General features: G+C 44.1%; 3 protein-coding genes across 4 annotated transcripts in view; 1 reads left to right on the top strand and 2 right to left on the bottom strand.

The window, feature by feature from the left end:
* The window catches only part of LOC310660898 (uncharacterized protein), a 561,482-nt gene that overhangs the window by 530,559 nt on the left and 14,761 nt on the right, over positions 1-16,162 (bottom strand). The gene's annotated exons all lie outside the window — the stretch shown is intronic.
* Positions 1-16,162, bottom strand: part of LOC310660841 (uncharacterized protein) — a 34,217-nt gene that overhangs the window by 16,196 nt on the left and 1,859 nt on the right. The window contains exons 2-6 of the mRNA XM_083406187.1: positions 4,931-5,438; positions 4,651-4,732; positions 4,319-4,398; positions 2,294-2,420; positions 1,204-2,202 (exon numbers count right to left, since the gene is read on the bottom strand). Coding sequence (XP_083262313.1) covers positions 1,204-2,202; positions 2,294-2,420; positions 4,319-4,398; positions 4,651-4,732; positions 4,931-5,347 — 1,705 coding nt within the window. The 5' untranslated portion in view covers positions 5,348-5,438. The remainder of the gene's footprint in view (positions 1-1,203; positions 2,203-2,293; positions 2,421-4,318; positions 4,399-4,650; positions 4,733-4,930; positions 5,439-16,162) is intronic.
* The window catches only part of LOC310661071 (uncharacterized protein), a 57,223-nt gene continuing 55,785 nt past the window's right edge, over positions 14,725-16,162 (top strand). For both annotated transcript variants that reach the window (XM_083406834.1, XM_083406833.1), the window contains exon 1: positions 14,725-15,015. In XM_083406834.1, the coding sequence (XP_083262960.1) occupies positions 14,820-15,015 (196 nt within the window). In that variant the 5' untranslated portion in view covers positions 14,725-14,819. The remainder of the gene's footprint in view (positions 15,016-16,162) is intronic.

The raw sequence follows: 16,162 nt of genomic DNA, 5'->3' as shown, positions 1-16,162 counted from the left end.
TCTCCTCCCTGTGAGTTCTTTCATGTGAAGTGAGATTCTCTTCCAACTGAAGCTCTTATATGGTTTCTCCACTGTATGAATTCTATTTTTTTTAAACATTTTTTTTAGATTTTTATTTTTTAACAATGTCTATAATCATTACATTACATTCAGATTTCAATCTTCCCCTTCCCTGCGGACTTCCCTCAACTTCCATCACTGGTTTATTACATCTTATATTACATTCTGCTGTTTATATTTACTTCTATATTGTCATATTAAGTGTCCTATTTTTTCCTAAATAAAATTGCAAATGTTTATTTAAATCCTGCCAATGACTCTTTTTTTGTTGTTGTTTCTGCAGATATGATGTAAAAGGTTCCCATTCTTTTTCAAAGTCACTATTGTCTTTTCCCCGACAGTTTATCTGTTAGATTTGCCAACTCTGCATAGTACATCAGCTTCTCTTGCCATTCTTCCTTTGATATTTCCCCAGTCTTCCAGTTCTGGAAGACTGGTACGCTGCATGAATTATTTGCTGGGAAGTGAGATGGGCGCTTCGAATGAAGCTCTTTCCACATTCTGAGCACTGGTATCATTTATCTCCTGTGTGAATTCTTTGATGGACGGAGAGCTGGGCGCTCTGACTGAACCTTTTTTTACATTCAAAGCACTCATACGGTTTCTCCCCTGTATGAATTCTTTGATGGGGAGTGAGACTTTCCTTCCAAGCGAAGCTCTTTCCACATTCCATGCACTGATATGGTTTGTCCTTGCTGTGAGTTCTTTGATGCGAACTGAGATGGGAGTACCGACTGAAGCTCTTTCCACATTCCAAGCACTGAAATGGCTTCTCACCTGTATGGATTCTTTGATGGTTCTTAAAGCTAGCACTGTGACTGAAGCTCTTTCCACATTCCAAACACTGAAATGGCTTCTCACCTGTATGGATTCTTTGATGGGACACGAGACCGGTTCTCTGACTGAATCTCTTTCCACATTCCAAGCACTCAAAGGGCTTCTCCCCTGTATGGATTCTTTGATGCTGCATGAGACCTGCTCTATGAGTGAAGCTCTTCCCACATTCCAAGCACTCAAAGGGCTTCTCCCCTGTATGGGTTCTTTGATGTGAAGCCAGACAATCCTTCCGGCTAAAGCTCTTCCCACATTCCATGCACTGATATGCTTTCTCCTCGCTGTGACTTCTTTCATGTGAAGTGAGACTTCTCTTCCGACTGAAGCTTTTTCCACATTCCAAGCACTGATACGGTTTCTCCCCTGTATGAGTTCTTTGATGGGAAGTGAGAATTTCCTTCCGAATGAAGCTTATTCCACATTCCAAGCACTGATACGGTTTCTCCCCTGTATGGATTCTTTGATGTAAAGTCATATTAATCTTCCAACTGAAGCTACTTCCACATTCCAAGCACTTATACGGTTTTTCCCCGGTATGAATTCTTTGATGGGAAGTCAGACTTTCCTTCCGGGTGAAGCTCTTTCCACATTCAAAACACTGAAATGGCTTTTCCGCTGTATGAGTTGTTTGATGGGATGTGAGATGGAACCTATGACTGAACCTCTTTCCACATTCCAAACACTGATATGGTTTCTCTCCAGTATGAATTCTTTGATGAAGAGTGAGATTATCCTTCCGACTGAAGCTCTTTCCACATTCCATGCACTGATACGGTTTGTCCTTGCTGTGAGTTATTTGATGAGAACTGAGATTGTAGTACCAACTGAAGCTCTTTCCACATTCCAAGCACTGATATGGTTTCTCCCCTGCATGAATTCTTTGATGGCGTGTGAGACTTTTCTTCTGGATGAAGCTCTTTCCACATTCCAAGCACTGATAGGGTTTCTCCCCTGTATGAATTCTTTCATGGGCTGTGAAACTTATCTTCTGGATGAAGTTCTTTCCACATTCCAAACACTGATATGGTTTCTCCCCTGTATGAATTCTTTCATGGGCTGTTAGATTGACCTTCCAGGCGAAGCTCTTTCCACATTCCAAGCACTTATAGGGTTTCTCCACGCTGTGAGTTCTTTTATGGGAACGGAGATACGATTTCCGACTGAAGCTCTTTCCACATTCCAAGCACTGATAGGCTTTCTCCCCTGTATGAATTCTTCTGAAGCTTTCTATACACTCCAAATATTGATACCGCTTCTCCATTGTGTAGATTTGGTCTCCCTCATTCTTCCTTTCTGATTCATCACCATCTGCAACAAAAAAGAAACGGATCACAGCCTCAGGGACTGAATTTCAAAAAGAATTCCAAAAGAGATATTGTAATCCAAAAGGCAGCCTTACCAAGAGATTCCATGATCCCACGATTCTCCTCCATTACTTCCTTATACAGAGCTCTTTGGTCAGGATCCAGCAACTCCCATTCCTCATCTGTGAAATGAACAGCTACATCTTCAAAGCACACCAGACCCTAAAATAAAAAGGGAAAGGTCCCCTTCTTAGACAACATACAGATTATCTACAACGCATTGCTCTGTTGTTTTCTGCCTGTTCATTGCTGTTTTGTTTTAATGTAATTGTTTTGCTGCACATTTTTATTATGGACGCATATTTTAATGTTTTAACAAAACTGTTTTTTTGTGTGTATTTTTTAAAAATTTTTTTTTATTGATTTCAATTCATTATACAACACCAAACATTTAAGCAACAGAAAAGACATTTTAATGACTGGTATTAAGCTTTTGGGGGAATGGATGGAATGCCACATGGTAATCTTCAAATACCATATTTTTCTCTCTCTAACCCACACATTTTTTCTCCTACAAAGTAAGGGGAAATGTCTGTGCGTGTTATTGAGCGAATGTGTGGTCCCTGGAGCCGACTGACCCGAGTGCAGAGGCAAAAATCAGATCGTGCGGAGGAGGGAAGGCTGCAGAAGCGAGGCTGCTGCTTTCCTGCATTCTGCCTCAGGGTCTTACTGCCCACCCGCTTCTGTTTTCAGTTGCTGTGTTTGCTCAAACGCAACAAAGAGCAGGGAAATCCCCTGCCCTCCTGGCAAGCAGAGGAGAAAGGAAAGGATCGCGTCCTTCCTTCTAATTCCTTCCTAGTCACACTGCACACAGGCTCCAGCCCACCCGGCTCAGGTTCCGTCGGCTAGGAGCGCAGCCGACAGCCACCACCTTCTCCTCTCCGTGCTCCGGTGCTGCTGCGTCCAGCATTCTAGGGACTCGCAGGCAGCCGGAAAACATGCAGGTGGGAGAGAGGGGGGGAGGCTGGCTTGGGAGGGGGGAACTTTTGCCTTCCTTTCCTCCCTCCCATTAAACCCCTCTCCTGCATTGTTAGGCAGCTGCTTCTCCGCACACCCCTCTCGTGCTCCTTGTCCCTTTTGTTTTTCCTTCCCTCCCCACTTAAAACGTGGTTACAAAGCACGGATCCACATGGATCCTCAGGATCTTTGCATTGGGTCACCCCAAATTCACCATCAGATCACATAGCATGTCCATGGCTGCAGCCTGCACCCAAAAAATCACGCACCCACTGTTCCTTGAGGCTGCAATGGTGCAAATTCTGGTTACAATGCGCAGATCCACATGGATTCTCATGATTTTTGCATTGGGCCGCCCCAAAGTCACCGTCAAATCACATGTCTGTGGCCACAGCATGAAGCACAAAAATGATACATCCACATTTTCTTTCAGAATTTTTTTTTCTTGTTTTCCTCCTCTTATAGAGTGAAAAATACGGTAATTCTCTCTGCTCATCGATTCCAGTTTCCCAGATGGAAGGATCCTCTTTTTGCTCTTCCCATCTACTGTTCTGGAGGTGGGGGGAACCTTCACAATGCATTAAAGTCAACTTCAGGGGGTACTGCGTGTCACGGGGAGGGGAATGAGGGGAAAGGTGAATTCTGGCCACTGTTTTTATGATTTGTCAACTATTTAGAAGCCTATTTTAGCATTAAATGTTAAATCTGTAAATAAAACTGCAACTACTGATAAATAATACAGTGGTACCTCATATTACATACGCTTCAGGTTAAAGACTCCGCTAACCCAGAAATAGTGCTTCAGGTTAAGAACTTTGCTTCAGGATAAGAACAGAAATCGTGCGCCGGCGGCGCAGCAGCAGCAGGAGGCCCCATTAGCTAAAGTGGTGCTTCAGGTTAAGAACAGTTTCAGGTTAAGAACGGACCTCCAGAACGAATTAAGTACGTAACCAGAGGTGCCACTGTATTAGCAACATTCAGGAGGCTAGTCAACGTGAGGTGATTCTCAGAACATAAGGCTCCTGCAATGGCCTTTACAGCCAAGAGAAGGAGGAGAGAGATTCATTAGGGACTCTTTTGCCACAATCCTTCATTCTCCCTACCTGATCTGGTTCCATGGCTGCTGCATCTCTGCCTTCATGCAAAGATGGATAAGCATCTCTTGCCAGCATCATTCTGTCACCTGTGAGAGACAAAGGTAAGTGGCAGGCCATTTCCACATGCTTCTTTTAGAGGTTAAGCAGTGCATCTCTAACTACAGGTGGGCCTATAAAAAAGTCTCACCTACTGAGTGCATTTTGACATTTGTATCTTAGCTAGGTAAAAATACATGTCCCCACTTTGGGCTCTTGGCCCCTAGTGTCCTCCCCACAGATTAGTGGCAAAATCTACAGAATGTGTGACCAAATGGGGAAAAACCCTCCTTCTTCCTTACCCAGTGGTCTCTCTTTGGTCTCCAATGGAGTCATCTCTGCCTCAGACGAATCCAGGCCCGTTTCTGCAAAGATAATCCTTCCCTGAAAGGGCAAAAGGGATTGGAAGCAGAATGGAGAGAAACATTAGAAAAGGACTGGGAGAGGCAAACGCTTTAGGGGTACCCAATCTCATTCCTTGGAGGCTTTCCAAAAAAGGTTGGGGGATTAAGAGAGAATTTTGGGATACTCTCTCTCATGTTCAGAGCCCCTCTGGAATATCCAGAGGACAGTCTCTCTCACCTGCTTTCTCTCTGCCTGCTTCCTCTCCTCTGCCTGACTCAGGAGGAATCCTTCGGCCAGGGCCACCGCCTGGGAACTGGTCTCTGCTCCACATTCCCTCACCCAGCTCTCCATCTCCGGTGGAAGGACGGCCAGGAACTGCTCCAAGATCACCAGGTCCAGCATCTCAGCTTTCGTGTGCCTTTCTGGCTTCAGCCACTGATGGTCAAGGTGGTATAATTGGCTGCAAATTTCTCGAGGTCCTTTGGCCTCCTGGAAGCAGAACTGCCTCAACTGCTGGCTCTGCACATCTGAGCGGAGAATGTCCTCCTCACCCAGGATCTTCAGCAGAGAGTTTTCCCAGATTCCACCGCTGCTCCCAGTTTGGATGGCATGGCCTCTTCCTGCTTCAGGGCCGGCTGAGTCTTGCTCATCCATCTGGGCTCTCGGGAAGCTTCCAAGAGGTCGGAAGGAATCCTTTGTTCTTCTGCCCAGTTCCGTCTGTCCTAAATTGAGGCGTTTGCAAATCCTACAAAAGCAAATATTCTGTTATGAAACAGATCCACGGTCAAGAGAATAAAAAGGTTTCCTGAGAAATTGTGGGTGAATCTTGCTAGGAACCAGGGCTGGACTGAAACATAGTCCAGACTCTGAACTTTCTTTTTCCAAAACGGAAAAGGAGGAGCCAGCATCTAGGCCAGACATCCCCTCCAGATGTTTTGGGACTACAAAACCCATCATCCCTAGCTAGCAGGACCAGTGGTCAGGGATGGTGGGAATTGTAGTGCCAAAACATCTGGAGGGCCGAATTTGCGGGTGTCTGATCTAGGCCTTCTAGAAAGGAAATTACCATGCAAAATTTGCAGGAAACATAGGGAATTTGCAGAGGTGTTTGCAACTTCTACAAAGCAAATACATTGTTTTGTTATGCAATTGATACACAGCCAGGAAAAGAAAAAAGTTCCCAGAATCTTATTAGGAACCAGGGCTGGACTGCAACACAGCCCAGACTCTGAACTTTCTTTTTCAAAAAAGGAAAAGGAGAAGCCAGCATCTAAACCATTTTAAAATGGTTGCAATCTGCTATGGAACAGTGGTAATAGTAGTAAAAATACCAACAAATAACAACAACAACAACAACAACAATAACATAAAGCCTCAAGCATGGGGAAAAACCTCGTGTTACACACAGACCTTCCAGAAACGGCTCTGTGTGTGTGTGTGTGTTTGGAATCTGCAGTTTTGAGCATTTGCCTCAATCTCAGGCGCTGACCTCTAATAATGAACCATATGTTGTAGATATTCCAGTAAACTAATTGTGATATACAAATGACAAGAGAAGACTCGGTCAGTTTATCTGTATCCTTTCTTCTTCCTAGTTTTCTCCTTTTGCTTCATCCCATGAGGTATTTTCCCTCAGAGCCAGAGCGGAGTGTGGGGGTGCAGTGCCTCCGAGGTTCCAGCAGGGGGCGGGAGCCTCTCTCTCTCTGATTGGCCGCCAGCCCTTTTGGAGGGAAAACCCAAGAAGCCCTTTCTGAGGGAGAGAGTTGGGCAGGGCCTGATCTGAGAGGGGTATTATTATTATTATTATTATTATTCGGAGAGGCTCTTTTCTGAGGGAGAACTGGCTCTGATCTGAGAGGAGAACCTCTCTAGCCAGAAGCAGTCTCACAGCTTAGACAGGAAGAAGACCGAGTGGAGGGTCTGGGGAGAGTATTGTTACGGCAAAATCTGGGTGCGAGGCTGCTCTGCCACCCAGCTCGTCGGACTAAGTCCGCGGGTCCCTGCGGAGGAAAATGAGTTCAGCCGGAGACAGGAGCAAACTGCAGAAGATCCATGTTTATTGCGCAATAAGGTTCAAGGCGAGATTGAACAGCGAGAAATGGGTGACATGAACTTTTGAAACTTCCCTCCATGTCCCAGAATACAGTGCAAAATACATCCCAATTACATCATGAATACATTAAGAAGAGGTTGGGTTACACAGATTACATCATGAATATATTAAGAAGAGGTTGGGTTCCACAGGATTAACATATGGAGGAGGGAGGGGGGAATATGCAGAGCTGGAGATATGCGTAGATAAGCACATCCTGAGTCCAGGTGATGAGAAGACAATGGTCCATGTATGCATAGTCTGCCACCTGGCATTGCCCAGAGGCAAGGCTTGGCAGAGTGATTTGACAGGATTAGGGTCTTAACACTTTGCTTGAGGGATTATGGAGGACAGGGAAGGTGTCATGGAGTTCTAGAGAAATTGAGCAAATTGGCACGTTGATTTTCTATGATTTATAGATTTTAGTCCCTTCTGTCATTGACAGTTGGAAATAAATGGATATATTGTAGCGAAGAAGGAGGTGAAGAAGACATGCCCCCCCCCTTCCGTATCAGTCCCCCATTCGGAGATAGATTTGCATTAAAGTTCTGTAAGAACTTGCAAATCTTTTCTCCGCACCCTAGACTTTGGTGATCTTGTACTACCCTTCCCCCATTTGCCGCATTTGTACATAGTCTGGGAAGGTAGAAGAGGACAGCGAAGGAGGGAACAACACGGAGCAATACAATGTACGTGCGTTATATAGATATGCGCTAAATAATGACTTGGTATCAACCGTACCAGATGTGTGGGTTTATGCAAACCTGAAAGGGACTTGCAAGCCATGCCTCTTACGGTCATTTGCAAGTATAGCAGTGCAGATAGCTGGATATAGGATATTACTTAAAAGGAACATCTGTTGTATTTTGTTACTAAATTACTTGTGCCATTCTAGCTCTTGGGAGAAACATTTTCTCAATAGTGTCTATGCTTTACATTTAGCAGGAAGGTCCACTACTGACTGAAAAATACAGTTGGTGTTTTGTCCTTTGCCATTTTTGTGTGTTTCTCAGGTGTCAAGCTAGCTCTTCTGTGGTCTCACACCGGCATAGTGGTATAGTAACACATCCTGTTGAATCCCCTCAGGGCTTTCATTTAACCATGTCGCCTGTCACTCATCATAGCTGGCACAGGTTTCGGACATATCGTGAGGGAAACGTCTTTGCCTTGGCCATTCAATGGGGTTTTATTATTGCAGGCTCTGGTCTTGCACTCATGGAAAGTTGTTCGCTTGCTCTTAAGGACCAAAAGCTAGTTGCAGCCTGGATACACATGCCCAATTCTAACAGAGTCCAATTTGAATTTATCTTGCCCCATGGTTCTCAACTTTTCAAAACCAATATGTTAAACAAAACCATTCTTAAAAGGGGCACTTCTCCAAATGAGTCAATTTAACTCTATAAGGGACCATTCCTGCTACATCAAGGCATATACACGTTTCTTGTTATCAATAATAGTAATAATATGTTGGAGATGTAAGGAAAGTGAAGGGACCTTATTCCACATATGGTAGTCGTGTCCTCAAATAAATAAATAAAATTCGGGACGTGATCTACACCCCTTTTCATTTGGCATTCTAATCAAAACATCTCAAATAGTAATAAAGAGTGTTGCTTCAAAACTACCTGATAAAATATGGTTCCAAGAATAATACTTGGTTGTGGTGAGATTTCACGGGTATATGGGAAACCCAAGATTAATAAATAAATACAGAACAATTGCTACTTAAAGACAGTACTGAATCTGCAAGAGATACAGAGAAGTCATAGAAGAGATTTGAAATAGTTTTCTGGAACAGAAAGAAAGAAATAGTAAAAGGTAATCTCTTTCCGGAATCTAAAGATAGCCTGCTCTATCGGAAAGCATGTAATATATGAGAATCCTCCATGAAAAACTTGGGGTGTAAGCCATATCCCTCTGTTGTTCATAGTTATGTACCCTACATTATACAGAAACAATTACACACAGAAATTTTGTCCCCCCTTTGTGGAGATAACACACTCCCTTTGTGGAGATAACACACTAACACAATAACACATAATACACAAAACATACAAATTATTAATTCTACACCATATCTTGAGGCAATAATGTGATCTTGAGACAATTCTTGCTGCTTTTACATGTATTTCCAAACTTGGGCACAAGGGCATTTCTTGCCTGCCTTTGAGTCAATGGGAGGAAGTTAGCAGCCCTTCCAAACGTCGCTGAAATGTTATAGCTTTCTAAGTCCTTTCCTTCTTGGGTGGTAGTCAAAAGATAAAATGTTCTTCAAAATTCAGTTAGTCAGTTTCTCAAGTCTTTTATAGGAAGAAATTGTTGTGGCCACTGTGAGGCCTTGGCTTAAAAAAAAAATCCTTTGAAAAAAAAAATCCTTTGAAGTAGGCCTGCAAAGGGGTTGGGGGGTTGGGATCTGAAGACATAATTAGTTGTTTTGTTTTGTTTTGTTTTGTTTTAGGAGGAAGATAATAGTCAAGAAGGGAGAGAATATTCTAAAATTTTCTTTCTTGGGAAGCTGTGAATACAAACTCATAGTTAAGCCTTTTATTCATTTAAATATTATAATCATTTACATTTAATTTCCTTCACTTAGTTTGGCTGTGGAAGAAACGAAGGGACAAAACCTTTGTTAATTTGAACACAATAGGCAAGTTATTAAACATTTTGCTTATGTGGGTCCGAATTCTCTTCAGTATCCCGTTTGAAAGGGACATTTTTATTTCCTGTGAAAATCTCTGTCAGGAATGCTGTTCCTATAATGCATAGGTATATAGTACTCACAAAACAAAACCAGATAAAAGACAAACTCAGTGGGAAAACTGTGAAAAGAATTTTGCATGTTAGATGGGGAAACTACTGAGAGGAGCTCACAGTGGGAGTGCTTTGATATTTACCTGTGAAAAGAATTTGGCATGTTAAGATTTGAAACTTGGAAACCTCTTGACTTTTGATGGTCGAGTACTTAACCCTTTTGTCTTACGTAGCCCCTGGAGGAAAGGATACATTAAGGGTGATTTTCCTCAATGGTTCCAAGTTTTACATAAGGAAATTTGGATGAGTTTTTCCCTGCAGCCCACGCTCCCCCCCCCAAAAAAAATCAACTCCTCCCCCTCCCCCCCCTTCCTCTTTCTCTATCCCCTTTTTTTTTTTTTTAAGCTGACCTAACCTCTGTGCATGTGCAGAGTTCATATTTCAGCAAAAATTTTACACCATTGAAATGTTGCATCTTTTGGCTAAATTAGAATAAAGGAAGGGAAGGGTAAGGAGTAGATTTTTAAAAAATAGGGTTAGATTTTAAAACAAACAAACACACACACAAAAAAAAACCTCAGCAATGCAAGTATTCACCAAAGCTAGCAGTTTTCTAAGGGATCATGTTTCCTTCAGCCCAAGCAAATGATTGCTTCCTTTATTTACAGGAAAGGGCTATCATTTTGTGTGATTTCCCTCTGGTCATTCGCGGAACAATGCCACGCCCTTATATATGGGAAAAATGGCCAGAGAGTCAGAATTCATAAGATCTTAATATTCTCATTCATTTCAGCATTACCATTTGCAGACAAATTTTCCTGCCCTTTATTTACAGGATGGTAAAGGCTGATTCTGCTTGATTATGAATTTGTATGTGCTTAAACTTTGAGTAGACTTTTTAAGTCTGATTTTTAAATAATAGACAAAATGATAAATACTGTAATCACTTAAATGCCTGACCTCACCAGTTCTGCTTCAAAACATCACGGCTTTGACCTCTCACCTTTTTAATAAAACAAAGAGCAAAGTTGGGCTGAATTTCAACTCATCACATGCTTGTAGACACATGGCCCTCCACACAGCCACAAATTGGGAAAGTTGAAAGGGACCCTGGGGTCATCTAGTCCAACCCTAAAATACAGGGTTTATAGCAAGATTTGTACCATCAGAACACACACACATACTTATGTACACAGACACAACTGGGGAAGAGACCACAAGCCATGCGCCTATCATGTACTAAGGAAGAGCATAGTTAAAACAGCCATAGATTTGATTTCCTAAACTTGCAGAGGAATAGTAAGCCTAATCTATACCCCCCCCCCCTTTGCAGTTTCCTTTAAAGGAAGCTTACTTGGGAGTAAATTTACCTGGCACAGAAGTAAGAAGAAAAAACCCCGAAAGAGATAGAATGAGACAAGGGGGGCATTTTCTAAGAAAAGAGACCAGGAAGTCTTATAGAGACTGATATCAGGAGCCTTACAATAACTCTTCTGTCCAACCAAATCAAAGTTAAAACTGGACTCAGATATTTTCTTAGAAGGAACACCATACTTTCATAGGAATATGCTTAATCTAATACATACACTGCATTTTAACTTGAGAGAGCAATTGTGCTCAACTAGGCTTTTGCAGCAGAAACATTAGGTTAACTTCACATTCCAAGATAGACTGGAATACAGGTGTACTCACAAACTCAAAAGTTACAACAAAACATAATTTACCATTAGACTTAAAATCACCCTCCTCACTTAGGAAGGAAGTGGGGTAATCCTCTTTTCAGAACACAAGTAGCACATATACAGGATTTTACCACTTGGGAGGAAAACTCTCTTTTAGAGCCTCTCTCAAATAACAAACATTTGCACACTTCATTCTCATTTTTGTCTTGTTTAAGATTGATAAGGCCCAACAATGGCTTTCTTAGATTTAAAATTTTGGAGCAAACTTGTAGTTTAAACCATGCAGCCTTAAGAAAGGCAGTCTGTCAGAGACAGGAGGAACAGACAACACACGTAACAGACAACATGTAACAGACAACATGTAAACATACATATTCTCATATATGAATTAACAGACAACACATATAACAGACAACATGTAAACATATATATTCTCATCCTTTAGTTGGTTATTGCAAGGAGTTGGGCCGCTTCCTTTGGCTTCATTAAGTGAAATTAGTAGGAAGGTCCCACATGGTTTTATGAGCCTCCTTGCCTCTTCAAACACACCACCAGTTAATCAAACTGGCAGGGCTCACAACGCTTGGTTGTCTGGGGTACCCCTTTTTATATATATGCATGCGTTGCTGTTGTTGCTTTTTTGTTGTTTTTTCCTTTTTTGGGGGGGGGTGTCTGGGATAGGGACGGGAGAAAGAGAGGGGTTGATTAGGATTTGGGGTAACCTGTATAGGGGTTTATTCTGGGGTTTCTCCTGTTGCTTGGCAACTTCCTATGGGGGTTTTTTAACGAGCTCTAACTATTCTATTCCTTTTCCTTATCCTTACTTACTATTCCATAATCTGGGGTTCCTTTCCACTCTGCCCGCCCAATCCTTTTGGGCTATCCTTCCTGGCAACCTCCTACCTATCGTCACAATCTCAGGAAAAGGGGCCCTACTGGACGCCCGCGCCGTGCGGTGCCAGATCGGGTGGTCCCTGGACAGAATTTCGAACCGAAAATCCCCCTTGCTTTTGGAAGCGGGCTCACGCACGATACGTGGCACCGACCAGTGCGGCTGGGATTGGGATAGAAAGCCAGACCACTTCCTGCCTCTTGTTAGGACGCTAGGGAAGATCGGAAAGAGAGCTCCAACCCCTTGCTTTCAACTGGGGACACCCGTTGCGGAGAGTCGCCTATCTTTCAAGTCGGGTCTCTCCGTCTTACGTTCGGGCTCCCAATTGGTGCGGCTGGCTGGAGATTTTAAGGAAAAGGGATAGAGCTCAGAAACCCCTTTTCGGGTTGAGCGGCGGTCCACGGTCTCTCTCGCTAACCGGACCAAGAGAAAGGTGAGAAGAACGATAGAGAGGAGGGCAGAGAATTTGGTTGCCAGGAGACTTCCACCCCCTTCCCACCAGTGCACTTGATTTCCCTTATACTCACGCGTCTTCAATTATGATCCCTGGATTGATGAATAAGCCGGCTGGATCCCTTTTTGCTCCCCGGCTGAGCTCCTGGGGCTTTCGATTACCGCCTGGAAGATGGCCGGGGGTCCAAAGGATCTTCCCAGGCAAAATGGCCCGGAGCCGGCTGAAGATTTCGGGGCCCCCGGTCAGCAACGCAGGAGAACCTCCAGCCCCACGTGGGGCGCCATCCTGTTACGGCAAAATCTGGGTGCGAGGCTGCTCTGCCACCCAGCTCGTCGGACTAAGTCCGCGGGTCCCTGCGGAGGAAAATGAGTTCAGCCGGAGACAGGAGCAAACTGCAGAAGATCCATGTTTATTGCGCAATAAGGTTCAAGGCGAGATTGAACAGCGAGAAATGGGTGACATGAACTTTTGAAACTTCCCTCCATGTCCCAGAATACAGTGCAAAATACATCCCAATTACATCATGAATACATTAAGAAGAGGTTGGGTTACACAGATTACATCATGAATATATTAAGAAGAGGTTGGGTTCCACAGGATTAACATATGGAGGAGGGAGGGGGGAATATGCAGAGCTGGAGATATGCGTAGATAAGCACATCCTGAGTCCAGGTGATGAGAAGACAATGGTCCATGTATGCATAGTCTGCCACCTGGCATTGCCCAGAGGCAAGGCTTGGCAGAGTGATTTGACAGGATTAGGGTCTTAACACTTTGCTTGAGGGATTATGGAGGACAGGGAAGGTGTCATGGAGTTCTAGAGAAATTGAGCAAATTGGCACGTTGATTTTCTATGATTTATAGATTTTAGTCCCTTCTGTCATTGACAGTTGGAAATAAATGGATATATTGTAGCGAAGAAGGAGGTGAAGAAGACATGCCCCCCCCCTTCCGTATCAGTATGGAGGCAGGATTTAATCTGGAAGTCTGAGGCAGGAGAGGGAGGAGCTGTGGGAAGACGGACTAAACCAGGGTCTCCTTCCAGTCAGGAGGGGAGAGATCTCCTAGGAAGAGAAGACCCCCTGTAGTGATGTTAGGAAATGGCCTGTGAGGGACAGTGGAGCCAGAGTGGAGTGTGGGGCTGCAGTGCCCCCGAGGTTCCACCAGAGGGCGGAAGCCACTCTCTCTCTGATTGGCTGCCAGCCCTTTTGGAGGGAAAATCCAAGGAGGGAGAGAGTTTGACAGAACCTGATCTGAGAGGGGAGAGGGGGAATTTATTATTATTATTATTATTATTATTATTATTATTATTATTATTATTCGAAGAGGTTCTGTCTGAGGGAAAACTGGCTTTGATATAAGAGGGGAGGTGGGGATTTTATTGATTATTATTATAAGCTCTGTCTGAGGGAGAACTGGCTCTGATCCAAGAGGAGAAGGAGCCTCGCAGCAGCTTAGATAGGCAGGCGACGCAGTGGAGGGTCTGAGGAGAGTATGGAGGCAGGATTTAATCTGGAGGGCTGAGTCTGAGGAGGCAGGAGAGGGAGGAGCTGTGGGAAGACAGACTAAACCAGGGTCTCCTTCCAGTCAGGAGGGGAGAGATCTCCTAGGAAAAGAAGACCCCCAAACCAAGAACAAGGGCTGAGAGGATCCCCTGGGTCTGTGGGAAATCCCTCAGGGTGGCTAAGAGAGAGGCAGACGGGGGGGGGGGGAATGCCCCTCGCTCAGGAACCAAAGTATTAGGCTGAGAAGGAAGGTCTGTTGTATTAAAAGTGTTTAAGTGTAACCCCGGTCATAACTAAGTAAATGAACAGAAACCAAGTTAATTCTTTTACCTCCTATGGTAGAAACCTGAACTTCCAACTGAAGTGCAACAAGTGAGCTTTTTGCAACTGAAGTTGCATATACTACAGTGACATCTTTCTATTTAGTTTAAGTAAGAAGTTAAGGAGAACGCTCCTCCTGACCCAAATTTGTTTCACAAACTTATTTTTTTGTAAATAAAACTGTTCTTCTTCGTTCAGCTCTTTCCTTAGACTCTAAATCACTAATTTTCCGCTCACACAAGATCCTCACATAGTAGCCTGTGGGAAATTGCAGAAATCCATGTAATTTGCATATCATGAGGTGGGTTTGCTATATTTAATGGGGGGCAGTTAGCAGGGTGAATCCACTCCTTTATTAGCTGATGGTCATTGGTGGGATCCAAGAGCCCAAAGCAGGGTGCATCAATTTTCACATAACTAAAATATGAAATGGCTCCCAATGTCCAAATGCCCTCGGCACGTGAGGCTTTTTCTGTGGCCCATCTCTCGTTCGCCATGCACAGCTCCACCTCTGACTTCTCATTCACCTTTCTGTCTCACAGATGGCGGAGGGATTCTGGCAAGACGGCCTCATCCATCTTTTCTTGGTGGCGGAGGAGAAGTCGCGGCTGTGGAACCAGACGAGGTGGGGAGAAGGAGCATGGGGGTGGGGAGGCCGGGGGGTGTAACGAGGTGGGTCTGCTATATTTAATGGGGAGCAGTTGGCGGGGTGAATCCGCTACACATGGGGGGGGGGAGGTAAAGCCTAAACAGGGGTCAACAACCTTTTTCAGCAGGGGGCCGGTCCACCGTCCCTCAGACCTTGTGGGGGGCAGGACTATATTGGGGGGGGGATGAACGAATTCCTGTGCCCCACAAATAACCCAGAGATGCATTTTCAAAAAAAGGACACATTCTACTCATGTAAAAACACGCTGGTTCCCAGGCCGTCCGTGGGCCGGACTGAGAAGGCAATTGGGCCGTATCCAGCCCCCGGGCCTTTTTGCCTACCCATGGCCTAACAGAATTATAGAAATGCAGTACAAAAAGTAATCAAAATAACATCCAGGAGAACACATAAAGCCTCTAGCATGAGATAAAATAGTCTCAAGTTACACCCAGAGCCTCAAGAAACAGCCATGGAGTGGCTGGAATCTGCAGAGTTTTGAGCATTTGGATCCACCTGGTTGACTTTAATGTAAACAAAAATCATTATCTTTGTTTGGAAGCCCCGTCCCATGTTCATCAATGGACCAGCATTTTTTCCACTGGCAACAAGCAAGGAAAAGGGACTGTTTCCCCACACTTAATCTAAGCACAACCCCAGGGGCTCCTGACCGGGTGTTTGGTTATGTGATGCTCATTGTTATCTGTTAATTGCTCTGTCCTGTTGGCCCTTTTTCTGCTTTTGCTTAAACCTATTCACAAACCAAGAACTCAGACACTGCCTGACCTCTAATAATGAACTATATGTTGTAGATATTCCTATCAACTTATTGCACTATTTTTGTCATACACAAATGAGAAGACTTGGACAATTTATTTGTATCCTTCATTATTCCCATGATCCTTGTTATAATACTAAATTAAAAGTTATTCCAAAAAGACAACACACACTCCCAGCCCCCCCCCCGGGCTGCATCTGTAAAGCAGGATGAGACCCCTTTAAAGAGTCCATAGAATCCCAGGAACCAAAGTTCGTAAAGGGTGCTGAGCGCTGCTGGGAGAGGTTCCCTTGGAGCGGCTAGGCAACCGTCCTCCTTGCCAGGAACTCAGGAATTACAGCTGGTGGG

Source organism: Podarcis tiliguerta, assembly GCF_965153285.1.
Source record: "Podarcis tiliguerta genome assembly, chromosome: 12".
In the NCBI taxonomy this organism is placed as follows: Eukaryota; Metazoa; Chordata; class Lepidosauria; order Squamata; family Lacertidae; genus Podarcis; species Podarcis tiliguerta.
This window is presented reverse-complemented; position numbering and strand designations above follow the sequence as displayed.